General features: G+C 33.4%; 4 protein-coding genes and 4 non-coding genes across 9 annotated transcripts; 5 read left to right on the top strand and 3 right to left on the bottom strand.

Annotated features, from left to right (window-relative positions):
• Positions 1–2,004: 2,004 nt before the first annotated feature.
• LOC101248636 (uncharacterized) lies at positions 2,005–3,320 on the bottom strand. Its single transcript, XM_004232488.5, has 3 exons — positions 3,007–3,320; positions 2,648–2,912; positions 2,005–2,507 (listed from the first exon to the last, which is right to left on the bottom strand). The coding sequence occupies exons 1-3, from the start codon at positions 3,119–3,121 to the stop codon at positions 2,285–2,287; spliced, it is 603 nt and encodes a 200-aa protein (XP_004232536.1). The 5' UTR covers positions 3,122–3,320; the 3' UTR covers positions 2,005–2,284.
• A 5,198-nt stretch (positions 3,321–8,518) lies between these two features.
• LOC112941007 (U4 spliceosomal RNA) lies at positions 8,519–8,670 on the top strand. Its single transcript, XR_003245835.1, has one exon. It is a non-coding gene; the product is annotated as a U4 spliceosomal RNA (small nuclear RNA).
• Positions 8,671–8,916: 246 nt separating this feature from the next.
• Positions 8,917–12,249, bottom strand: LOC101248350 (GPI mannosyltransferase 1). The gene is made up of 4 exons (XM_004232487.4): positions 11,765–12,249; positions 11,019–11,201; positions 9,755–10,302; positions 8,917–9,659 (listed from the first exon to the last, which is right to left on the bottom strand). The coding sequence occupies exons 1-4, from the start codon at positions 12,036–12,038 to the stop codon at positions 9,345–9,347; spliced, it is 1,320 nt and encodes a 439-aa protein (XP_004232535.1). The 5' UTR covers positions 12,039–12,249; the 3' UTR covers positions 8,917–9,344.
• An 803-nt stretch (positions 12,250–13,052) lies between these two features.
• Positions 13,053–17,791, bottom strand: VKOR (vitamin K epoxide reductase). The gene is made up of 7 exons (NM_001311344.1): positions 17,496–17,791; positions 17,132–17,411; positions 15,049–15,305; positions 14,854–14,966; positions 14,315–14,462; positions 13,476–13,613; positions 13,053–13,345 (listed from the first exon to the last, which is right to left on the bottom strand). The coding sequence occupies exons 1-7, from the start codon at positions 17,595–17,597 to the stop codon at positions 13,262–13,264; spliced, it is 1,122 nt and encodes a 373-aa protein (NP_001298273.1). The 5' UTR covers positions 17,598–17,791; the 3' UTR covers positions 13,053–13,261.
• A 1,706-nt stretch (positions 17,792–19,497) lies between these two features.
• LOC112941003 (U2 spliceosomal RNA) lies at positions 19,498–19,693 on the top strand. Its single transcript, XR_003245831.1, has one exon. It is a non-coding gene; the product is annotated as a U2 spliceosomal RNA (small nuclear RNA).
• On the top strand, positions 19,498–26,015 carry LOC101247880 (thiosulfate sulfurtransferase 16, chloroplastic). Of its 2 annotated transcripts, XM_010318144.4 has the most exons (8): positions 19,498–20,113; positions 20,227–23,556; positions 23,658–23,762; positions 23,849–23,959; positions 24,099–24,172; positions 25,287–25,357; positions 25,465–25,518; positions 25,696–26,015. In XM_010318144.4, the coding sequence occupies exons 2-8, from the start codon at positions 23,483–23,485 to the stop codon at positions 25,768–25,770; spliced, it is 564 nt and encodes a 187-aa protein (XP_010316446.1). In that variant the 5' UTR covers positions 19,498–20,113; positions 20,227–23,482; the 3' UTR covers positions 25,771–26,015. The 2 variants fall into 2 exon arrangements, with proteins under 2 accessions (XP_010316446.1, XP_004232533.1); XM_004232485.4 differs by lacking the exon at positions 19,498–20,113 and having other exon boundaries at positions 23,333–23,556; positions 23,661–23,762.
• On the top strand, positions 20,120–20,311 carry LOC112941005 (U2 spliceosomal RNA). The gene has a single exon (XR_003245833.1). It is a non-coding gene; the product is annotated as a U2 spliceosomal RNA (small nuclear RNA).
• On the top strand, positions 24,972–25,167 carry LOC112940999 (U2 spliceosomal RNA). Its single transcript, XR_003245827.1, has one exon. It is a non-coding gene; the product is annotated as a U2 spliceosomal RNA (small nuclear RNA).
• Positions 26,016–26,528: the final 513 nt, after the last annotated feature.

Here is a 26,528-nt window from a genome sequence, read left to right on the forward strand (position 1 = left end):
TTTGTCTTTACTGTCTGAGGGGTTGATATCTCTCTCACTGTCTCCTATTTGTGATGGTCCACTGAACTGTAGTTTTAATATCAATGACGAGTAAAAGACAAGTCTTTATATATACAGATGGAGACTGAAATAGTACAAAACGTCACGTACTCACCCCCGTCTCCAGACCAGAATGCTCCAAACTCGATCAACGCTGGCTACTGGTGCTCAGACCTGTATCATGAAAATAGATGCAGAGCGTAGCATGAGTACCAAATAACAAGTACCCAGTAGGCATCATAGGCCGATTGAACTAGAAAAGTAAAGCAATATGAAAAGACGAAATCACATAACTAGCGGTCAAGAACGGAAGGCTAAGTAACACTAGAATGAACACGAGTGTAAAAAGATCTAACTAAATTAACATAAATAAGCTAACTACACCTAACTGGACCCCCCATAAGCCCAGAAGGCACACTCTTGCGCAAGTTTAAATAAAAACCTGAATGGACCCCCATAAGCCCGACGAGTACACAGAATAACTATAACTAAGGAGAATAAAACTCAAGGCCAAAGAACATCGAACCAAATGCTCCAAACCAAATAGTAGAATCTGGCGGTACGGAGGTCGGGCCTTAAATCGAACGCTCACCAGAATTACACAAGTAGCCAACCACAAAATATAAGTAACTGAGGTCGGACCTCTAACCGGATGCTCTACATACTTGAAGTCGGACCTCTAATTCTACATAAGTATGTGGATGGTCGAGGCCGGACATTAAATTGGGATACCCGACAAAGATGTCGATATAGCTGCTGAAAGAGTCTTCTATCTATCCATAGTCATAAATACCCGTGGAACACTATCCACACTTAGCTAATCAATGTAAATCCTTGAACCCGAATTGAAAATTAACTTTGAATTGCGGAGCGAAATTCATTGTCGCCGACGTAACTCGTGAAGCCGTAACATCGAAGAAATAATGATAACTATCGTCGGAGCGAGCTCATCAGACTCAAGTCTGCTACACCAGTCTACAAGGATTTGATCCAGCCGAACCACGTCGGGGCTAAACTAAGTCCTACCGACTTCGAATCATGCATTTCTAAGGCAAACCATTGTCAAACCTAAACTAAGGCCCAACATACTTCTGATAACCAGTATTCAAACATACAAGTACTCCATATAGCAAAGAAGGTCAATTAACAACAATAAACATACTCACAGTTATCCGACAATTCTCAGAAAAAGGCCGAAAATATAAACACCTATGCATGATCCAATAACTACCCCAAATCCCAACTAATCAACATGTGGAAGGGTCATTTTAGGCTAATAGCATTGTCAGCATGGCTCCCGAAGTTTTCAGTGTGAGTTGGTGCAATTAGGCGTTTTAACTTTAAGTTTAAGGCTAAGTTTGACTTTAATCAACATTCTGAGTAAACGCACTCAGATGAGAATTTCGTCAGCGCGGCTAGTTTCGAAATGTCGAGTTTGGTCTAATTTGACCCTTCTTTCGTGTCCTGAGGTTTTCGATATTTTTCCGAGTCTTTTTGTGATTTTTGACTTAAAATGGCAATGTAAGAGGGACCCACATTTTTCTGAGCCCTTTTGTGATTTCTGATGTAATCTTCATTTAAGGGCTCACAAAATAACCAAATGAACGACCAGGCGACCGATTTATCAGTCCCAACAAGTCATAAATGACATGGAATCCCTATCCTGAGCCGGTGTCGCGGCCCTACCTCAACCTCGAGGTCAGCCTCTACCCCAAGATGGGGCTCTTGGTGCATCACCGGCGGTCGCATCACCTCGCGTGCGAGGCATCCTCCAATAGACTCGATATCACATCCACCAAGAAATATGGTTCTCAGATCACCCACCCAGCCAGGGTATGATTTTTGATTTGCTAATCATTATTCACTGATAGAGGACAAGCACTATATATACTCGATGAAATTAAAAACCAGTCTTACGATTCTTCTACTTCATTTTATTTTCTTGATCAGACCACAACACAATACTCCTCATAAAAGTATATATATTCATCTTCCAGAAGAAAGATAACAACATTCCAGGATTTTTCAGATAGGAAATCATCATTGCTTTCAAAGTTGATGACCTTTGTACTATTACTATATAACAACAACAAGAAGAAAAAAGTGCTTGCTAGTTGCTAACCTCCATCTAATCGTATATACAGAGCAAAAAAATTGCATCAGATGGAGGAAGAAAAAAGAAAGCCATGAGGTTCCTACACATCTAACTATGAACCGAAAAGACTGCAAAAGGCTTCCAATTATCTTATGAGATGCATCTCATGGAGTACATTGTAACAGGTGAGTCTACGGCAGGCGCATCGCCATAGACCCTGGCATGATCACTCTCCAGGCCATAGTCCATCATCGGACGGTACTCAAGATCTTCATCATGATCGTACACAAATTCTGGCATCCCAATCTCATTCCTCCTCACATGCTCCCACAGATTATCAACCCTGCTCACATACCTCAATTTCCCATATAACCTGTGCACAGTAACTCCCAGTTAGATCTCTTCCTTGTCAATACACAGATAATATATTATAGAAAGATATACTATTTGTTTGAAAATTGGATCCAGGTTTCCAAAAAAAATGTAATGTGTCTTAGGAATTGACATTCTTACCCTCCGCTGAAGATGAAGCGACCAAATGTGGCAAGGAAGAGCCTGGCTTGAAGACCAGGGTGAAGAAAGTAAATAGCCTCCAGATTCTCTCGGACTTTCACCGGAATCGCATCGTAGAACGATCGTAAAGCTGATACTCCGGGGAAATTCTCGCTTTTCTCCACATCGGTGTGAACATACACCACGGCGAACGGCCTTTTCTCAAGTTCCGGAAAGATCTTCTCCGCTAAATACTTGTTCACAACTTCAACACTCAGATTTCTAGCTGATTATCCACAATCAAAAACAAATCCACAATTCAGACCAAAATCTCAACAAGAATAATCAAGAAAACGATACATAAAAAAAAAATAGGTTACCAGGAAAGAATTTTCCGATGATGCGCAAAATTTTGCGGCCACGTTTATCTCTGCCTTGGATCTTGAATATTTCGAGTTTCTCTATATGCTGTTGTTGTTCAACTTCTGTAAACATGGTTTTTTGAATCTCGATTGTTGCAAAAGCAAAACGCTACGTTTGTTGTGGGATGAGATATGAGAAAGAAGGGCGGAGAGGATTTATATAGTGAATGAGGAAAGGAGAAGATGGGCGGTGTGATGAAAGAGTAATGTTATCCATTTAGGGAGGAGGAGAGGAATATTAGGGGAATATTCGTAAGGATCTTCCGTTTTGTAGGTGGGACCGAATTTTTTTCCTTGTGTTTATCATTGAGACACTCCCCGTGATCCACTGGATCACTCGTGGGACCCGTTCTTCCGGATTTTGGATCAATTATTAGCCCTTTCTTTTTTTTTTCTTTTCTTTATTCCCTACTATTATTACAGTCCATTATTTCTCGACTAGAGGGTAGTATTATTAATGTATAATCATATGATCTATCATTAATTAGATGACACAATTCTAGTTTATCGAAAAAATTATTGTTTTAGTTAACAGTAATTAAGTTTAGGAAAAGTCCTTTAGTCAGAATTGTCTTTTACCTATATTATTTTGCCATTTTTTAAATTTGTTATCTTTTTCATTTTAATATTTTTTAATTAAAAAATAAAAAATATTAATTTACTTCAAAATTTAAAAAAAAAACAACTATAAATTCTTAAAATTTCTGATCATTTATTATTATTTGTAAGTTTATTTCTTATTAATTATACACCAAACACCAAACTATAAATTGTTAAAGATAAAAGAGGCTAGTAGACTGACTTTTGTGATTTTCTTATGCCAGTTTTATCTTCTTAAAAGACTTCTTCTTGAAATATTATTAGTTCGTGGAGGTATTATTTAATTAATAATTAATGTTTTTTTTAGTTTAAAGAGTATTTTGAAATTTAATGAGATTTATTTGATTACATTAAAATTATTTAATTATTGTATTTTACTAATTTATGTATCATATTTATTGAATTCACATAAAAAAATTATTTTTATATAAAATACAATGAATGTATCAAAAATAAAAAACATTGTATCTTACTAAATTATATCTCGTATATTGAATAATTATTAAAAAACATTATACACATTACAATGTGTATGTATGATTCATTATAATATTTCTTTAGATTAAATGATTCATTGTAAAATAAATTCAATGATCCATTATGACAACTTTCACATATAGCAAACAAAAAATTCATATTTGTATATTATAGCAAAGTTTGCATAATTGCGCTCCATAGCAAACATAAAACTGTATAATTCGCTATACATATACAATTGTATAATTTGTTGGCCTAAATTGTATAATTCGCTGGCCTATTTTGCTGCAATTGTATAATTCGCTATCCTATTTCACTGCAATTGTATAATTCACTGCCTATTTCGTTGCAATATTTTTATAAAATTTGCTTTGCATACAATTGAATCGAATTAAAATATATGTATATTGCATAATTATAAGTGTATAACAAGAAGATATATGTCTGTCTCTCGCTTTATACAAAAACAGAAACACAATATATACACTTTTGTTGTATAAAGCTAGAGAAAATTGTATTTCACTGCAATTGTATAATTCGCAATTGTATAATTCGTTGACCTTTTTCTCTGCAATATTTGTATAAAATTTGCATTTGTCTACAATTGAATTGAAGTAAAATGTTTGTAAATTGTATAATTAAGTGTATAACGCGAAGATATATGTTTTTGTATGTGTATATATAATTTTCTCTCGCTTTATACAAAACAGAAACAAAAATTATACACTTCTGTGTATAAAGCGAGAGATGCAAGAATGAGAGAGTGGCGAACGAGACTTTTGGTAGAGAGGCGCCTGGCAAATTTTGGCTAACGTTTGCTATGGAGCACAATTAAACAAATATTGGCTAACGCTTGCTATGGAGCACAATTAAATCAAACCCTAGCTACTCTATTTACTTTAGGTTATTAGTTTGCTATTATATACAATTGTCCCTAAAATAAATTCATTATACATAATATTATTTGCTTCTTAATAATCAAATATTATTCATTATATCTTCACTAAAAAAATTCTATGTAAAATAATGAGATAATAAATTATATAAGTAATATAGAAATTTCTTGAAACCATATAAAAAATGACTTCTCATTTAAAATTGGGAATTGATTGTTGATCCCTCGAGAATCATTATGTTGGACTATAAAATACCTAGAGAGAGAAGGTTCTCGTAAGTTTCTCAGTTATGAAATATTCCCTCGAATTCATATTAATTGAATTTGTAAAAGAATGCATACTTATTAACAAAAGCAATCAAGGATATAATTTAAAGGGATGAAAGTATATAAACTTTGACTGACATTGTTATAATAATATCAAATTTTCAAAAGGATCTTTTGCAGTATTTAATAGCGTGTTTTAAAGGTATATATATGTCCACGTACTGGACATCAGAAATATTGCATCATTGTAAATAGTATGTGTCCACTTGAGCACGATATGCTTTTAAAATACACTATTATATAGTGCATGGAATAAAAGGTTCTCCATAAATTTTGATATCGTAACAACAAATTCAATTAAAAGTGGAGTATTTTCAAACTCTTTTCCCTAATTTAAGCCATAAAATTTCAATATTGCCCGTTGTGGAATCATAATATTAGTGTAGTTTATCTTTTCTAAAAAAATTAGTGTAGTTTTTCCTTTAGAAAATATAAAATTGTAATAAATAAGAGGACAAATATGAAAAAAATTCAAACATCCATCCTGAACTTTGAACAATGTAAAAAACTTAAAGAGATCAATTAATATGGAATAGAGGAAGTAACTTTACTCGAGTCTCCCGTTCAACTCAAAATTCTCGAGCCGCCGTAAGCATCTCTCTTTTAACCATGTCTCGAACTCTGGTTCGCTCTTTTATTAGGTTCGGTTATTGCTCTCACACAATTATTACTCTCTCTATTTATTTTTATTTATTAATGTTTGACTTAATGTCCATTAATAAAATAACTATTAATATAAATATTTTATTAAACTATTCATGTTAAATAATGTTTGTATTAAGTCTTATTTAATACTAAGAATAAAACACAAGAAAAAATAAATTATCTTTTCTTAATATATTAAAATGACGAATAATATTTTTTTTTAAAAATAAATAACAAATAAAAATAATTTGAGAAAGCAATTCTATATTTAATCATATAGAGCATCTGACTAATCATAGACCACTTGACTAATTGGTGAAACAACTCTAATGTTAATAATGAAATAGTATTAACGCACGCACTCATATATTATTATATCACATATAAAACAAGCAATCTTAGAATAGTATTAGAAGAAGGCCTATTATTCAACTGATAAGAAGAATTAATTTCTTGAAATAAAGTATGATGTATAAATAATCTTCACCAATAAAATTACGAAAGAAGGATTGGCCACTGTCTCAAACGTATGTGCTAAATTTCTTTCTTTTTTTTTTTTTAATCATTTGATTGGCACAATCTACGGTATACTGCAAGAGTAAGTTTGTCTCTTCATAACAAATTCCATTTAATAAGAGAAATTTTGTTGTTAAATAAAACTAATAAAATAATAAACACTTTTGTGTTCTTTGGAAGTAGTGGGTATAATAATTAAGTAAATGTTGCATAAACTTTATACGAGTGGTTTGTAATTTGCCCATAGTATTGTACTATAAAACAATGAAAGAAAATCACCCACCATACTTCTCCTTGTTTTTTCCCCCCATGAATTATCACAGTAATCTAAAAGGCTAATGTGTCAACCAAGATCATAATCCATGGGCTCAGTCAATCATTTGGTTTTCATTTTAGGGTAAAAACGAACATATTAAATCGATTGTTATTGATTAAAATATTGTCTCAAGTTTAATAATGATGATTATTGGTTTTCTTTTAATGTGAGGATTTAATATAGCTAATAATCAATAATTGATTTTAGATTTGAAGCATAATGTGTTTGATAGTAGTATATATAAAGGTACATTAACATCATTATAAGCATAAAGTTTATTCATATAGAGCCGGCTTCTTTAGAGATAATTAGTGATGTTGCAAATTGCATTAGAGAATGATCCATGCCGATTGCCAAACAAGTTGATTTTATATTCAAATTAAGGCACTAGCAAGTTGAATAAGCTATTATGTTTGAATAATTCAAGTCAAGAGAAGGAAATTCAATTAGAAGAAAGAAGTAAAAGACAGAAAAATTAAAGCATAAGACCGAAAAAGAAATATATTAGCACTAATTTCCCTACCTTTAGTACGTTGTTGACCACTTTTATTGAAGATAATGATTGTACATTATTAATCTTGGTCCCTAATTAACCTGCATTTTCTAATACGTTATTCCAATAGATAATAATTAAACAAAGCCCAAAAGCACTGCACTACAACATAAGAAATGGAAAATGATGAAACATCAAATTATCATATTGGAATATTTTCAACCATATAGAATTAATCATAATCAAATTGGCAAATACTGCTTTAGCACGATTATATTTTAGAGCCCTCTTGTTATATCTTTATTTCATCAAATGAGAAGTCAGAATAAGTAGTCAATTTTGGTTTATAAATACAAAAAAAAAATTAAAAAAAAAATATATATATATATAACACAACTAGGTTACAATATTTTCATGATGCTCTCGTGTACGGGTTCCTTTCTTTGTCCAAGATTGACAACTTTGAACGGAAGATCTCTTAATCAAAGGGGTAGAAGGTTCGCAACCCTTTTTTGGTCAAGTTTATAGCATAAAATTTGTCGATTTTTTTTTTACGGAAAATTTCATGCCAAATGTATTAAATTATTTTGTTAAATATAATATTTGAATGTGCCATATATAATGTCACACTTGAACAATTAGAAAAACGAATTCACAATAAAATTAAAGTAGAATGTAGAGTAAAATTATTACAAAATTATAGAGTGCAGAGTAAACTGAGCAATAAATAAGATAAAATGAGAGAGTAAAAAAAACATCATCTCATCGAATCAAAATTTACATAAAATGAGATTTTTACTTTACTTAATAAGTTCACAATACAATAAAATTTAAGCAGCAGTTAAAATAAAAATTATATTTTAACGGACAATGTAAGTACATAACATAATATAGATAATAACTATCAACCTTCCAAACAATGCAAGAATACTATTCTAGATTCAGATGTAAATTTGGATCTAATTATAATTCTTATCTTTTATATTCAAGATTACTTAACGTTTAGTCTGTGCTTTTCCTGTTTTAGTGCAAATAGTCAGGATGAGTTTCACTAACCTTTTCTATTAACTTTGGTTTAGCTAATATGGCTTACTTATGGTACCCACGAGTCGGTTAATAATGATCTCCCACATCGGACGGATGAAGACAACGTTCCAGAAAGGAGGCATATAATTACAGATAGCAGATTGTGGTGAAAGTTATCTTTGCGCTTGGGGCAATGACGCAGCTAGTGAGGTTCTAACCGAGGCGCGTCTATTGCTGGTTGAAAACTATTTCCAAACCCCCTCATTGGCCTGGGCTCCGCCTTGGCCATTGAGAATTTTTGAAAGGGCTTCCCTTCTGGGATAAGCCCTACAATTCAAGTCTAAGTTTTTCATTTTAATCAATCGTATCAAAACGGTAATCATATCTCTCAGTTCAAAGTATATCAGAAAAGTAGCTTTTTCGACGTAATATAGCAGCATATGAAGGTAATGCCCGTAAACTATTTGAAGGCGACACAATTTAGAAAACACTCTAAGAGAAAAGGGCAAGAGGAAATGAAAACAAAGGAGAAGAGGAACTGGACATTGAAAGAAAAACGGAATAAATGGTAAATGGAAGGAACAATAAAACAGATATCTTTATTATATACCCAATCATATTGGCTTTAAAATGAATGATATTTAACCAAGTTTTGCAGATGGAAAGGTTGTGAAATCACTCCTCTAGGCTGGCTGGCTAACAAACTCTAGCAAAGGTGTGAAACTAAAATGAGAGGTTAACTGAATTAAACTTATACCAAATGCAACAAACAAATTGTAAATTGCTATCATTCCGTATGCTCTAAAAGCAAAACGACCAAAACTTCAAAATAACGATCTCTTGCTACATCTTTAGTGAAGGTATTTTTAAGCATGGAGCTATGAATAAGCCAAGTGCTTTGCCTGATGATGAAAGGCTCTACAAGTACCGAATATGGCTAAATACACTACTAGCTCGAAAATTCCTCCCCCAGTGAATTAGGAGGTATATGATCTGATTCCTCATCTCTGTTTGACTTGTTTCTTTGAAGAGGCACGAGATGACTGTTGGAAGACGGGACTATATGTGTGTTGCTGAATAATATTGATAAGAACGAAAGTATTTGCAGCCAAGAACAGCAAACCTGCCACCCAGAGTTGAAGAAAGACATTCTTTCCTTTAAATTCAAGCAAATAACCCCACAATAACCAGTGACCCTGAGCTGCCATCCACAACAAGATGCAGACCAGTCCTTTTCCTCCGAGCTTCATGTTGGTCCATGGCAGGATTAGTGGCAAGAGACAGAAGAACCAAACAAAGTATTGAGCAGTCATAACCTGTCAGAGGAAAAGAACGTTATCTTGCTAAAGGAAAATCAAGCTAATATTCACTGATTCTCAACATAAAAAATAATCAAGCCTTGCCAACAAACCTTGTTAAATGCGACAAATGCCACAGTCTGCACAAAGAAGCAAAATGGAAAATCTTGTGCAAAGCGGAAAACAAGAACTAGCTGCACCATAATCTGAGGCAGAAACGAGACGAGCTTTTCCAAGATAGATAACTCATGTTCATAGTGCAGATATATATGGTAGAAATAAATTGAGAAATTGTGCCTAGGGTCTGTACGTGTGAGATGATAGAGCAGTGCTTCATGCAAGAAATCGCAGCCATATAAAAAGAAGAAAATCCCAGTAAGGAGAAAGAACAAAGCTCCAGAAATAAGCCCAAACATTATCCTCCTCCAGGTAAAAAGGCTTGTTAAAAAGTTGCACATACAACAAGGATCCATAAGCTTTTTACAGCTGGAAGTCTGCTGTGACTTACTTTTTCTAGAACTCCAATTCACAAGAGCAGGTTTTGTACCATACTGGAAGAACAAGGGATCAAGAACTAAAATGATTGGAAGAGCATAAATTATTGGATAGATCCTCATGTGGACGACAAGCCCATACCAAAATGCAGCTTGTACTAAACGACCTGATCAGGGAAACATCACCAAAATCAATAGAGCGTCAAGATTTATAACTTCCAAAGAAAAAATGAAACCACAGTTCCCATTAACCCAAGTGGAAATACAGTTATCTGACCCAAAATATCGGAGGATTCTTGGAAAAATTCTCAATTAAAAAGAGTTTATTGTTTAACCCTATAAAGTTCCAGAGTTAACATTCTCGGTTTCTACTTTCCCTTTAAACTAAAGGTTCACTATAACTTCAAATTGCATAATAACTATGAAAAGAAACAGAGGTAGATTCAGGGCAAATCTTGTTTCATGCTTTATTGAGAAATCAAGTAAAAGATGAATATTCAGCTTACATTGATTGGTTGCTAAAACCTCATTCACTGTCCGATAATTTTGTGTTGGGCCTATACACCTAACCCTGTGGAGGAGTGGGAGAAAGACTCAATCTTGATCGGTGTTCAATGAGAATACCTTCTTTTTTACAGTTTCATCACTTAAATCATGATTCCCCTAAATACTTCCCCTTCCATCTGCCCCCCTCTTTACAGTCATTTACATTACCCCCAATAATATTGTAAGGTAGATTAAGGAGACAGGAACCATTTTGAAAGAGATAATAACAGAGAAAATAGCAGTAGGGAAATAAACTATACATTGAAAAAGAAAAATTTAGGAGTAAGTTCTCAATATAACTATATTAAATGTAATTAGAAGGTACTGAAAGTTTTACCATTCATTAGACATAGAATAATCCAAAGGATTATGGCACAGATGATGGGCTCACAATTCCCACGAGTTCCAATGGTAAAGGTAAATGGATTCAAAAGCCATACCATCACCGAATAGGTGCATAATTTCTCAGGCACCCCTCTTAGCTTTAGAATGGCGTTGATAAGAAATCCCACGAGAAGATCTGCCGCACGAACTCAATGTAAGTTTCATTAAGCATATCTGTTTTGGAAACATAATTAAGATGTCTTCTAAGAATATCAATTATGCATTTTTTGCAATAAGAAGAGACAATAAACCCACATACAAGAGTGCAAGTTCAGAAGCTATTTGTCTACTCTTAGATTGATCATCTACAAGTTCATGCCCTAATCAACAATTCATCCAGTCTTTAGTTATACATCCACAACAACCCCAAAGATTGCCAATGAAACCTAAGCAGATAGAGATGCAAAAATCTCTTGGAAACCATATACAAGGAGCATTTGTATGAGGAAAAACAAGAATTCCAAATGAGTCAATTAAAAATGGAACCTTTGCGTTGTCTTGAAATTAGAACCTAACAAGAGCTTAATACAAAAGTAGGATTTCATGTATCTGTCTGTTCTCACAAATAATAAACCCAAATCATACGAAAATTGTGAAGCTCAGACTTCTTCATCATTCAACGGGAATAAAAAGAACCCACAAAATTGAAGGGACAAAGAAAGAAAAAAAGAAAAAGAGAAGAGAAAGGGAAAATCTCACCTGAAGCGGAGAAGATAAACTTTCCCCAAGAAGGATGAACGAAAGAATTGGGCACAAGAAGAAAAGCAATCAAGGGAGAGTAACGATATGTAGATCTTTGATAAGGGGATTTTCCGGCAGCAACTAAAGCAGCTGCATCTGAGAAAACAAGATAGTCCACATCTGTGTATCGAACCTCCATATGGGTATCTTGCCATTCTCCATAGATTATCAAAAACACCCTAAGAAAGGCTGAGAATATCAGCAGCGACTTCAGATTTACAGTCACCATCATTCAGGAACTGATCGCTCAATACCCAAAACAACAGAGGAAGGTCTTTTTATTTATTTTTTCTTTTAAAAAACAAAACATTATGACTTTCCACAATTCTGTTTCAATTATTTCAAGAATTAAATTTCACTAAATATAAAAAATTCAGAGTTTGGATCTTGAATAGAGTCAAACATGGACCCTTTTTTAAATAAAGCAAAGTTAATTTTGAACTAAATCAATCTAGTATTGAATTTGGGGTTTTCATGTTCAAAAGTAAACTTTTATTAAATATTTAACTACAATATTAAACTCACCATTCAATTAAGCGCTCTATTTTTGCTTTGACACGATTATTAAAATTTCAAAATAAGAAATGATTTGTATTTTTTAAAAGAAGTTAAGTATTTCAATTGATGTTCTTGATCACAAAATAATGAATATTAGTATTGATAAGTTTAGAGAAAAAATTCCAAGTCAGTTCCTCCTTAATATAAAATAGATTTTAGCTAATAATATACATTGTACACTAAGATGAAGAAGTGTTGAATATTTTCAGAAGTCACCATGTACTCTTTGAAATTGACTCCTAGAGTAAATTTCATCCAAGGTTTCAAAAAACGGTCACCAGCTACCCATATTTTAAAAAACTACAAATGCCATCCAAGGTCCTAATAGCTACCAAAAACAACATCTCTATCCCATAAGGTTGTTGGGTACGATTTGCTTACTCATATCACATTCGACATACATCTCTACTCCTTCAATCTGTGTCGTCTTCACTTTAGAAAACATTTGTAAATAGGAAATTAACCAGGGAAATTCATTTCAAGAGTTGATCATTCACATTATGGGATACAATCACTCTTACATACAAAAAGAATAATCATGAGATACTTTTTCATCTTCAGATTACACTTGCCATTAGATTGTCCTCACAATGGGTTCAGATTAGGGAAAAAGTTATCGCCAAAGTTTGGCATAGGATAAAAATAAGAGAAATAGACTTTCAGGGGGAAATTGGACATGTACAACTTTAGAACAAAACATTGTGGGTAATAGGATTTGCTTGATATATTTACTCAGAAGATGATCCACTCGGATCCTTCACTTTATCATACTACCTATTCAGTTTTACTAACATAAGAAGGTAATTACATTATGAAACTAAGTAAATACCAGAGGGCAGTTATAAGAATTCATAAACTTAGATATCCTAAGAGTATGTGACTGTTGATCAACAGAGCTCATTTAGCCTCAGTAAGTTCTTCTTTCATATCGAAACCAGACAGTGCAGCCAGCTCTGAAAGCTTCTTCTCTCCGCTAAGAACCTGCCAGAATATTATAGTTATAAGGTCCCTCACAGCAAGATGTTCATTTTCTTATCGAACGTGTGAATGACTGGTGCCTTTTGTATAGGTTACAAAATATTTTTCTAGCATGAAGAAGGTTCTTGCTCACCTCCCCATTGATAACCCATGTAGGGAACCCTTCGAGTTTTGCTTCTTGACATGCATTGATCATAGAAATTCCCCTCTTAAGTCCATAAGGAAAGCATTCTACATAGTCTAGTAACTTTGCTGCTTCTCGTCCAAACATCTTGTTGCAGTGACACAAGAATATACCAATTTAGTACAGAATACAAGCCAACTCTTACCTATACTGCTAAGTGCATAATGCAAATCAGAATTTCTAGTGGGATCTTTAAGGCCATTTTTTATATTCTTAATGTTTAGTTGCAATATTGACAAACAGTTGGGGTCAGAACTCTGAGTATCTGCTTCTGAACTTTAAAGATTAATCCACAGAAGCTCTTAGCCAAATTCCAGCACCAGTATACGAAAGAAGGAAATATAAGGGTCTCTCTTTTTCCCTTTAATGATGCTCTTACTTATTTTACGGAAGACGTTAATATTCAACCCAATAGTAGTTGATGCATATTCATATTCTTCCCTACCCATATCATGTTTTGTCTTTTCCCTTATAGAATGTTACTTTAGGAATGTAGCAATCAGACAACGTGGCTGGAGTCCAATCAACATCCACGCTTCACCCTACCTACATCATGTCAGATTTGATAATGGGGAAAGATTTTACTTTCCCATTTTCTATGTATGCAAGTATTTCTTTCTCTGAATCTTTTTTTTTGCCTAATGAAATGATGTCACTATGCCATTGAGGCAACCAAAAAGGAAATAATTTTAGAAAAAACATCATTTTCATATGCAGTTTTTTTTTTTTTTTTGAGAAACCCATCAAAATGCAGTACTAAGAAAGCACATTTGCAAAAGAAAGAGAACCTGCTTTTGTTCCTGGCAGTGAGAACACCAGAAAGCCCCATACATTTTTGCCCCAATTGAATGCAGGTGTTTCGCTAGGGATATAGCAAAAGGTGTAGACTCTGATGTGATCTCTGCTGTAAAGTATTCCATCTCAGCCAGAGCAGAACTGCAAAAGATGGGAAAAGGATTTTGAGTAATTGTTCTCTTGAATAACGTGCATGATCTTTTCACCAACTATACATTTCAGATGATCTAGAGTTTTACCTGTGACTAAATGACTGCACATCAAGAGCTTTTCTATCTTAAAATGACCAAGATATCTTGTTGCTGCTAAATCTAGAAACTGAAACAAGCTTCTCTTACTTGCTTTAAGATTCTAGCTTAAATAATTCATGGAAAGTTTTTATACAAGTTAATGTGATTATCTCTTTAATCAATGCCAATCAAACATTCACTACTTAATGCAAAAAAAGAAACTCTTGCCTATTGTCCTTTCAATCCAAAGACACTTTGCCTAATATCATCCTACAATGTGTAAATGTGTACGGATTGTTTACCCTGTGTTTGTAGGCTGAGAGTCACTGTATGAATTGTTTAGGGTAGAAACCACCAAGAGAACTATAAGTAACTGTATACCCACATCTTTTTGCACCTCTTGAAAGCCCAAACCCTGTATATAAAAGAAATATCTTTGTCACTACCATTGCATATAGCAATAGAAGCTAAACAAACAAGTCTGTAGTAGAGATAACCTTCATACTGCTGATGAACAAACTAAATGACAATAAGACAGAAGCTAAACAGTACGGACAAAATTCCCCAGTGAACTTTGTGCTTAGGATGTACAAGAAGTATGCACTGGCAGCTGCCATGGAAGTAGTTGTTCCAAGTAAAACCAAACGCCCATTAGCTTCACCAGTTCCAAGAGGCCTGCTTTTCTGGCCCAATTGTATCCCAAGTATTGCAACTACTCCATAAGCAACCATACCAATTAATGGAAGAGGAACACCTGGCAAATGAAAAAGGATGAAAACTGAATCTTTTTCCAAACATATTACCTGCAATTTAAGTGACATACTGCCTTCAATTTAATGATTTTCCAATCTGTGTCTTTCAGATCAAACAATACAGCTTACAATGTAACAAAATTAGCACTGCATTAGTTATTAAGTCTGACAACAAAATACACTACTATATATTATAATGTGCTACCTCCTCTGTGATATGTATGATTACCATCAAAAGGAGTTATAACATTTTGTTAGAAGAACAAATCACCCCAGTGTTTTTTTTTTTGACACGATAAAGGTCGAACAATTCACCTGTGTGTTATGCACACTATGCACATAAAGTATATGAGAGATTTACGAGCAATTAGAGCCCAATCAGTACGAGGATTAGGTGTTGCTACTTCCAGGAATTGGTTTATGTTGAGGCCTCACCACTATGAGATAAAATGGGTGCAACTTACAGCAATGTTTACTGTCAACATCTTCTTGTCAAGTATGTTGGACCAATTGATATTGGTTTTTCTAATTCTGGCTCCACACTGGAGTTTTGTAACCTCACTGCAATCAATGTGTGCCGGCTTATTGTAACACTGAGATAGGGAAAAGTCCTTTGATTCATCAATGAGTACTGGAATTGGAGTGGGTGGAAATGACGGTGACCTTATGGAGGCGAATTGGGTACAGCACAGGTTTCTCAGTCCGATTGCATTTCTAGGCATCCCATTCATTGATAATTCAAACTATCTACCTTACAGAGTCTCATTTGAAGACAACCGAAGATCATGTAACTTAAAAAAAGGCTATTATCAAACATATGCTGGTCTAATTAACAATAGATTTCTTCAGCTAATAACATCTTGTGTTTAGTAAGGTTTCTTGAAACCAACTTCATATTATGTCCTAAATTAATGTTTTAAACAAGCATAACTTACTCTCTCCATGTACAACAATAACAACATCTATGTTTTCCTAGTTAGTTGGGTCAGCTATATGAACTGCAAAGTTAACATGCTTTGGCTGGAGTAGTACTGGGATGGGGTTATCCCCGGGGAAACTCTGATTGTGCGAGCTTGCTCTATAGCTAATTGCAGGCCCGGATAAAGGAGGAAGGTTACGCTAGCTTGACAACCCATATAGAACTAATTAATTTACTACAATTACTTGCAATACAACAAATTTACTATCACCATTTAAAATTAGAAGCTTTACCATTGTCATCTTTGTATGTTTCATTACAAAGGATATGTTTTCAGAGATATTATACTACATAAATAGATGTATTCCTCTATTTATTCTTCCAAACAATATTTTCTTACAAACAAATAAAGCAATCCTATTGCATTACATGGTCTTCTATACAACAACATTACCTAATGTAATCCCAAGTGCGGTCTGGGGAGGGTGGCGTACCATGTACATCAGATCTTTCTCCTACCTCAAGAAGGTAGAATTATGTGTTCTTTACTAAAATCTTAAAAAGGGCTTCTTCAACTTCTTAGTCAAAATAAGACACTAAATTGAGGTAATAGGGATAAAGATTATTATGTCTGGTACGTACATAATTCATAAAGAGAATCAAACAAGAGGCTAGTCATAAAAGAGAGACGTGAATTGGTTAGACTTTGCCAAAACCCTAAAATAGAAATTGTATCCAATCACTTCTTCAGGTTCCCACCAATTTTACTTGTACAGATGTGTTAATATCTTCATATTATTCTTTTAAACAAAAATTTTAGATATATACTTATAGAAGGTTACAAAGATAGTCCTAAAGCAGAAAGTTCTTTTAAAGTCCAGATTTCCTAAAAATAGCACGGGATATTACCAAATACAGCTGAGTAGCTGCTGTTGAGGATGTCGCCACAGCTGGCACCATCACCAACAGGACAAAATGCTGCAGAGTTAGTTAACTTGAGGAACGTCAAGTAAGAAGTCTCAAGAAACCCAATCCCACCAAGAGCTGCACACCAATTGTATGCTGAAATGCCTGTATCAGCAGGAGTATCTGGCAATACCACCTTAGATTCTGATTCTGTCTCTGCATCTCCGACCTGCCTTGATGAGCAGTTCACTCGAAGCAACAACAGTCGCCGAACCGAATCTCTCTTTAAGAATCAAGCAATAAAAATGTCAACATTAGAGAAGAAGAAAAAAAAAGTGAATCTTGAAGAGATGAAGAGTAACTGTACCTTGAGTTGAACGAGAGAAGATATGGAATTAGAGCGAGATGGAAGAAGATGAGAGGTCTGGGTTGGAAAAGGAGAAGATGATACGCCGATGATACTGGCCATCAGCTCAGAATTGGATACCACCGGCCGTGAGTAGTGGTGGTTTGACTAGCTCTGCGGTGGTTGTTGGTCGTTGGTTGAAGTGCAGAAAATGTTGCTCGTTACTGAATACGGGGATTTGGACCGGAACAAATTTTGGGCTCTGGCTTATTTTACACAAAACATCCTTTGCTAAACTGTTTAGTAAGCCTTTGAACATTTTTGGGCTTGGAGTTCAACAAGAAAGCAAGTGAAATACTTAGTTATTATTGTCTAAATGTAATTTAATTTCTTGACACAACAACCTATTGAAAATAATATTTTTTATTTTTTGTGTATAGGTTTCACTCGTGAAATTAAATTGAATATGTTATTGCTTGTTATTTAAATAAAACTTGAGCTGAAACAAAAATATTGTAAATATATAAAGATTTTTTGAGTTTTGAAATCAATATTACTTTAGATTCAAAATATTTTCAATTAAGATTAATTGCTTCAAGTATTTATGAATATTTATGGACAAATTAGCAGTGAAAATATTGGTCCTCGCTAACTTTGAGTCACGTTAATTTTTGAATCAAGGTCTGATATATTTCTGATCTAAGAAATGTTATATCCATCTGGTCAGGTTGCATAAAATTTGATATGATTAGTAACAATGAAATTTGTGAAAATGTATGTATTGGAACCTCGACTGAACTTGAGAAAGTTGAAGATTTGCAAGTGTAAATCAACATTTCACTTTAAAAATATATCTTCAAATCAATATTATTTAAAATTTTACATAAAATTTGTATTTACAGGTATATTTACATTACAAGAATAATAAAACAGTACTTCATGCTCACAAACAGTGTTGTTCACCTTCATGTTACAAGAGTCGTTTGCACCTACTCTTGATTTTTCTTGTGAAAAAAAGTTTGTGGTATTCAATCAATAAATTATATAGTTTTTAGGATGCCGACTTGCCAAGTGATGTACATTTTCCCCAAAATTACTTAATTATCAAGAAGGAAGGCGACCTTTTAAACTCATTGATTACCACAATTCTTTTAAAAGATTTGAGTTTAATTATGTACATAAAACTCTATAACTATTCTCTTATTCCGTTCTTCAAGTGAAATATATGTCCAAACACAACTTCAACTTCTAAAAATCTTTTTTGAACTACAGTATTTTTTTTTAATTTTAATTTCACTCCATTCAATCCAAGTGCCTATTAAGTCTTTTTTGTTGGACTTTTATTTGCCCCAATTTCTTATCATAAATAGATTTTTCCTTTTAGGAAAAAGTTTTGGATTGACTAATCCTTTTTCTGGTAGGAAAATGTTTAGAATTCTATAAATAGAGACATGTTCCTTTTAAATTAATTAACATCCACTATGTAGTCTTAAAGGTTTTGAAAGTTTTGGTTAGGAGGAGAATTTGTGGATCACAAGCTTGATATGTTATCACTTGTGTGAACCTCCCATGTATTCGTAGTGAATTGGTTGAGATTGTTTCTCTCTGTATTTGTACTTTCATATTTATAATGGATTGCTCATCTCCTTTGTGGACGTAGGTCGATTGATCGAACCACGTTAAATCTTTGTGTTTTTTGATATATTTCTCATTGCACCTACTTATTTTCAATCCTAACATTTTTATGGACTAAAACCAGAAAGAAAAGAAGTTGTTAAAAGTTCACTTAAGAAACAGAAGAAGCTAGACCAGAATTTGCATGAAATGTGAGCAAATATCAATAAAGAGCACTCTTTGAAGTTTTCATTTATTTTCAAAACTATAATGTTTTCAAGTGAGTGCATCTCATCTTTTTTAGTTCAAGTTTCTATTTTCTTATGTTTGTTTCCCACATCGGAACCCAAAGCAGCACTCGTACGCAAGTATTCTGTAATAAAAGCCAAACACTTACACTGAATGAAGCATACCTTTCTCGGCCTTTTGGCTAAGATCAAGTGTAGTATCTGTTCTTATCAGTTTAATATCTGATATGTGGGTCATTGGCTCACACGATATTAACTCAATTTTTTAAGGGGAAGGGTCTATTAAGGTAGCTTGCTGCCTGGGCTCTTGCGCGTCGCCCATGCGTTGCACTGCTGCACGGGCCTGGCGCACCCCACCAATTTAAGTTACAATTTCTTTTGGTCTTTAATTTCGTTTTGTCTGTGATTACTGGGGTAATTTTAATTCTTAGTACTGTAAAATACAGTCATGTTACTCTACTAGTCAAATACCTTTTTCCCACTTTGTTTTTGGAAAAGCTCCATCTATAAGGTAATTCTACCGATAGACTTGTATGGAGGGAGTATTAGCATTTGCACAGGAATGAATATAATGTCCCTTTTGTACAGGAATGAATATTAATTTGTCATACTGACAATGCTCAATGTCCTCCTTTTGTAATCCTTTTTGCGTAGAATCTACTGGTAAGGGTTGTCATGCCAGCTATGAAGCAAATTCTTGCTACAAAAAAACTGCATCTCATATTGACTATGCTCGTCGGTATATAGCAGAAGCCAAATAACTTTCTAGTCTTTCTCGTAAGCATACCTTTCTCGGCCTTTTGACTAAAAGATCAAAGTGTAGTTTATATTCTTATCAGTTTTATATTTGAACCATTGATTAACACGAGACTAACTTGATTTTTTGACAGGATGAGATCATTATGGTGGTTTACTGCCTGGCCTCTTGCGCGTCGCCTATGCGTTGCACTATCGCACAGGCCCCGTGGAGGTATAATATTTTGTTGGGCCTTTTCTTTGCCTTTCCTGTTTAGTTTAGTCTAAGTATTCAATTACGCGGTTAAGTAAATTTATACTACTTAATTATTCATCAGATTATACTATTTAATTACTCATAGCTATAATTTGCTATAATTACCACTCAGGACAAACATTATTATATTAATCATGTGGGCTACTTCGAGTTTGTATAATCAACTATATTTGTATATGTATAATTCGCCAGAATATACAAATACATATGTATAATATACAATTATTTAATTTATATATTCACATCTCTCCCACTCTCTGGCCTTTTTTCGCTCGCCTCTCCCCTCGCTCTCCCAGTCTCGCTTGCTTTTTATACAAATGCATATGTATACTATAATTATCTAATCAATATATACATATACATTCACCTCTCTCCCACTCTCTGCCCTCTCCCGCTCCGCCTCTCTCCTCCCTCTTCCAATCCCGCTCGCCTCTCTCCTCTCTCTCTCAATCTTTCTTGCCATATATAGAGATACATACTATAATATACAATTATCTAACCAATATACATATTCATTCACCTCTCCCCCCTTTTGCCCTCTCTCTCCTCTCTCCTCCCTATAACATGTAGTTACGATTTGTAATTATCAAACTAGAATTATAATTATCAAACTATATATATGGAGAGTAATTAGAATATTTTTATGTGGTTATATGTAAAAGTTCCCCATTATTTATTAATGAGAAAATAGTCAAAAGCCCCTCCCAGCTATTATCGAATTCTCAACTACACACTTATTCTTCACGGGGTCCTATTACCCTCCTGAACTTTTTTAATGTGAAATATCCCTACAAACTCACGCCCAGATTTTTATTAGGTGGTACTCACCACGCGCTTCTACGTAAGATTACCCTTTTTTTCATATAAAAAAGTAATTATTCTTTTATATTTTCATCTCCTCCCTTTTTCTTTCTTTTCCCTTCCTCCATTTCTTTTTCCTTCCTCCATTTATTTTTCTTTGAAGCTTCTGCAAATTGATGAGAGGACACCATGACTATCAAAACTTCAACCTTCACCAAAATTCTAGACACTAACAAATTTCGTTTACTAAAAGTATAGACAAATGAAAAAGTCTATCACTAAATATTGCTTCTTCTTTTGATACTATCATGTTTCTCAAAGATTGATTCTTCAAAGAATCACCAGTAAATGATACTTGCTTGCCGGGATAAAGGTACCAAACTTGGAGGGACCAGTATTGATTTAGATTTTATCAATGTTTATATGAGAAATTTGATTTATATATGTACAACAATTGTAATAAATGGCTAATGATGAATTCTTCTCCATTAATTGAATCTATTACATAGTGAACTCCTCCATTAATACTAGTCTAAAGTTAAATTCTCTTGATTTTGATTTTGAGCTACCAACAAATTTTTAAAGTGATGAAAAGTAGAGATAGAAAAGTATGTGATTTGGTGATGAGATTGACTTAATGACGAAAACCTAATGAGAGCGGTAACCTGGTAGCCGAGTTGAGCCACCGCCGTTGTCTAATCTGATGATGAAGATTGAAGGGAAGAGATAAAGAAGGTAAAAAATAAATAAAAAGAAACATATTTTTAATTAAAAAATAGAATATTAATATGAAATAAAGTTAATATTTTAATTATCTTTTTATCTCTCACTCTCACTATCCCAAAGAGAGCGAACTACACCTTTGCCACATTAGCTTTTAGGAGCAAATAACTCCATTTTAAAATAGTTTAGGAGTATAATTAAATCCTCGTAAAGTATAAATATATAGCTAGGAAATCGAGTATAAATTGGAGGACTTTTGACTATTTTCTCTTTTATAAATTGAATGAAGTAATGCACAGAATTTGTAATTACGTGTTTGACCAAATTCCTGAATGTATTATGGGCTAGTTTGTGAGAAGTAGAAAATTGAGAATCTAAATTAAGTGTTAGATACGTCATGTTCTAACATTTTTTAGTAATTGGGGTAGTAAATTACCATAGTTGGCACCTGTATATAAATCATAGTAATTGGGGGTAGTAAATACTACCATAATTGGCACCTGTATATAAATAAATCTTAGTAATTTGGTTAGTAAATACCATAATTGGTACCTGTATATATTATTATCCAATAAGAGAAAATATCGTATCTGACCTCTCCTATTAAAAACTATTAAATAAATTAGGCATCCCTAAATACAAATTGATCAAGTCTAGATAACTGCATTTATAATCTTCAATATCCTTATAACGAAATTCCTAAGCCACTTAACGGGTTTTTGGTTCAGTTTCAGTCTTTTCTTTTTTTCTTTTTGGAATTTCAGTTTTTTGATTTAGTATAATGGTGCTCTTCCATGTATCTAAAAATCAATTTTTATTATTTAGAAAATATTTTAAATCTAAATTCACCTTTTAATCCATTTTGTTACTCTCTTTACTCTTTAGTTGCCACAAATTAAATCAGAATTTTTTTTTAAAAAAAATCAAAATTTCATCTAATACAAAAACGTTGTATGTTATTGATGTATGTTTGGTCAATAAATAGTTTGGTCTAAAATTAAAAAAAATTGGTCCTTATACTTTGATAATGTGGTGCTCATTTTATTTTTCATTTGCACTTACAAAAATATTTTAAAATCAACGAATTAAATCATATCGAAGCGAGAAAAAATCAAACCCAACTTATTTGATTCGATATTTACTATTTGCTTTTGAAAATTAAAAAATTAAATTTTTTAATACAGTAAAAAAAGCTATCGAATTTATTCGGACCGATAAATTGTTAGAAGAATCTTTAACAAGACATTTTATTACTGATTATGAATATGACAATATGTAACTGATCGAGAGGTGAATAATAATATTAAGGACATTGAAAAGTGTGCTTGTGGATAAAAGGAGGTTAGACTAGAGATAAATTAAAAAAAAAAAAAAGTAGGTCCATTTGGAACTTATCCAACCATAGAATAATCCAAGTCACTCTCACATCATTATCTGAATTATTACAAGTTGTGCAAAATTGGGATTCACATACATAATTCTTCTTTACGTGTCTATCTATCCATACACTTGAAAAAAACCCTCCTGTCTTCACCCATAAATATCAATCTCCCTTTCATTTCTCACCATCAAACAAAATAATTGAACAACTTCCACAGGAACAAACAATCATGAGAACTATTTCCCTTCATTCAACCTCATTTTCACTTGTTGAGTTCCATGGTACCAAGAATTTGGCACAAAGGTATATTTATATGCATTGAAAATTTTCGATTGAGTTCATTTTTTCTTCTTCTTCCAATGGGTGTTTCTTTTAACTCTGTTTTGTGATTTGAATGCTACTAGCAGCAGGATCAATAGATCGGTTTCGTTGATTCCAATGGCGAGGTCTCAATTTCAGCCTAAAATAAGACGTGACATTGGTACTAGCAATAGAAATCCAAGTTTTAGGTGGGTTTTTGAGTATATCCCCTGTTTTTGTGTTATTTCTCTGTTTTTGGCTTTAAAATGGGTGTTTGAACAAACAATTTTTGTAGCTGGATGGCAACAGTTGGAGAGAAAGTGCACAACTCCACGGTTCCTACTTCTGTTCCTGTTCGAGTTGCACTTGAATTGCTTCAAGCTGGCCATCGTTATTTAGATGTCAGGTAATGCAATTTATGTAAACAAAAAATATGCCCTTTAAATATTTATACTATTTCTTGCAATATATGATCAGAACAATTTAATTTTTTATCAATCGTTTGTATGGAAGATTCAATATTTTAAACATTTTTTTTTGCGCAGAACTACTGAGGAGTACAATGATGGGCATGCTGCTGGAGCCATAAACATTCCTTACATGCTTAGAATTGGCTCAGGTTTGATTATTAGTAATTTAATACTACTCCCTTTTTCTGAGTACTCGATGTTAACAATATTTAAGTTTTTCAAATATTTTTTTTACCAGTGTCCTCCTTATGATGCATGATAGATTTTTTTTTAAGTGTCATCGAGTTCTCAAAAATTGAAATGGTGGCAATTATTATGCCTGGTTTCTACTTTCTGGGTGTCGAATGTTTACATGTAAAATGTATTTTGTTCATCTTACTTCTCTTTCAATTTTCTTACTTGCTCATAAACGGAGGGTTATTTAATTTTATACACATGACTCTGTTACAATTCTCTGGTACCATTTTTATTTCTTTGAAAATATTTTGGCAACTTAGCAAACATAAATCATACAGAACTAGAGTTTTAGACCAACTTAAAGAACACTGTATTGTTTGGTGGTGTACATAAGAGTGATTTTTGGTTAGTCTTTGAAGATAAGTTTTTCAAGTATCTTTTTTCCTTCTTACGAAAATGATTATTTTTTTTTCGAGTGAATTGCATGTTTGAACACAATTTTAACTTTCAAATAACCCTTTTTTAACTTCAACTTTAGATACTATATTTTCTAGACCAGAATTTGCATGAAATGTGTTCAATTATGAACAAAGAGTACTCTCTGAAGTAGTACTCTGAAGTTTTATTGTTTTTCACGGTGATGTTTTATGCTACTGCATCAAGTTTCTGTTCTTCTTTGAGTGGTATATTAGTTTCCCACATCGGAACCCAAAGCAGGACTCGTACGCAAGTGTTGTGTAATAAAAGCCAAACACTTACTCAGTAATAGGCATACCTTTCTCGGCCTTTTGGCTAAGATCAAGTGTAGTATCTGTTCTTATCAGTTTAATATCTGATATGTGGGCCATTGGCTCACACGATATTAACTTAATTTTTTACGGGGAAGGGTCCATTAAGGTAGCTTGCTGCCTGGGCTCTTGCGCGTCGCCCATGCGTTGCACTGCTGCACGGGCCTGGCGCACCCCACCAATTCAAGTTCAACTTTCTGATTGTGTTTTTCATAGTTTTTCTGTACTTTTTCTACCCTAGATGCATAATCCCAGCAGTAACAGTTTCAAGCGTTTTTGCTCTGTATATGTGGTGCAGGGATGATAAAGAACCCCAATTTCTTGGAGGAAGTGTTGGAACAATTCGGGAAGGATGATGAGATTATAGTTGTAAGTCAGCAAAACTAGTAGTATATGATTTTTATTTCAAGCTTCAATTTCATGAGGTAAGGAATTATCAATTTCCTTTCTGCCTTTTTGTTGACTTGGCATTACAGGGATGCCAGTTGGGTAAGAGATCATTTATGGCTGCAACTGAACTTCTTGCTGCTGTAAGTCCCTTGCATAATACAGCTTTAGAATAGAAAATTCTTGAAAATGAAAGTATAATATAAATAAATCCCAAAGTAATTTCGGCCAAAAATTAAGAGTCTTAGAACGTGTAAAAGATTGAATTGTGATGTAATAAATCGACACATCTCATTAACTGCCTGCTATATATTGTGCAGGGATTTACTGGGGTGACTGACATTGCTGGTGGATATGCTGCGTGGACAGAGAGTGGACTTCCGATTGAGTCTTGAAGGCCTTTTATTTACTCACATATAAAAAGGGTAGATTTTTAAATAAGTACACACCAGTAGTCAACATGGCGAAATCAATTCCCTTTCTTCACATCAAAAATTAGAAGGAGCAACTTGCAAAATCTCTTGTACAGTAATTTATAGCAGGTGATGATGATATTCGATGTGGGAGAATCTGTATTGCAAGAAATATGTGTAAATATTGTTCTCCTAATTCTGCTATAATAAATAATATTTGCCTGAAAGGCCTCTCATCTGCTCATAACTTCTTCCCTCTACCAAAATGGTTGCAATGTTTGCTTTCATAAAGAAATTATAAAGTAAAGAACAAAGCTGTTAACTATCCGTGATTTTTTTCAGGAGCGGCTCAAGCATGTTAGTGGGCTAAAATAAAAATTAAACGGGGTCTTAAATTTGAATCATCAATAACGTTTATATAATTGATTTCTTCTAGTTTTTAATCGATTTATTTTAAATTATTTCTCAGAACTCTAAATATGTCAAATTTCTTCTATAATTCCTTCATTTTTATGAAAAGTTTACTTTTTCTACAAATAATATTTAATATTCGTTAAAAAATAATAACTTATAACCTATTATTATTATTAAAAACGAGGCTCTATAAATTTGAGGGTTTAAAATACTTGTCTATTTTTTTTAATACTGTCAAACGAAAATTGCAGACTTGTACTACTTTTTTTTGTTTTTGTTTTATGTTCTTCGGATTAATTTATAACAAGAAAAACTAACAAGCCAGC

The sequence above is a fragment of the Solanum lycopersicum genome, chromosome 2, assembly GCF_036512215.1.
Source record: "Solanum lycopersicum chromosome 2, SLM_r2.1".
Taxonomy (NCBI): domain Eukaryota; kingdom Viridiplantae; phylum Streptophyta; class Magnoliopsida; order Solanales; family Solanaceae; genus Solanum; species Solanum lycopersicum.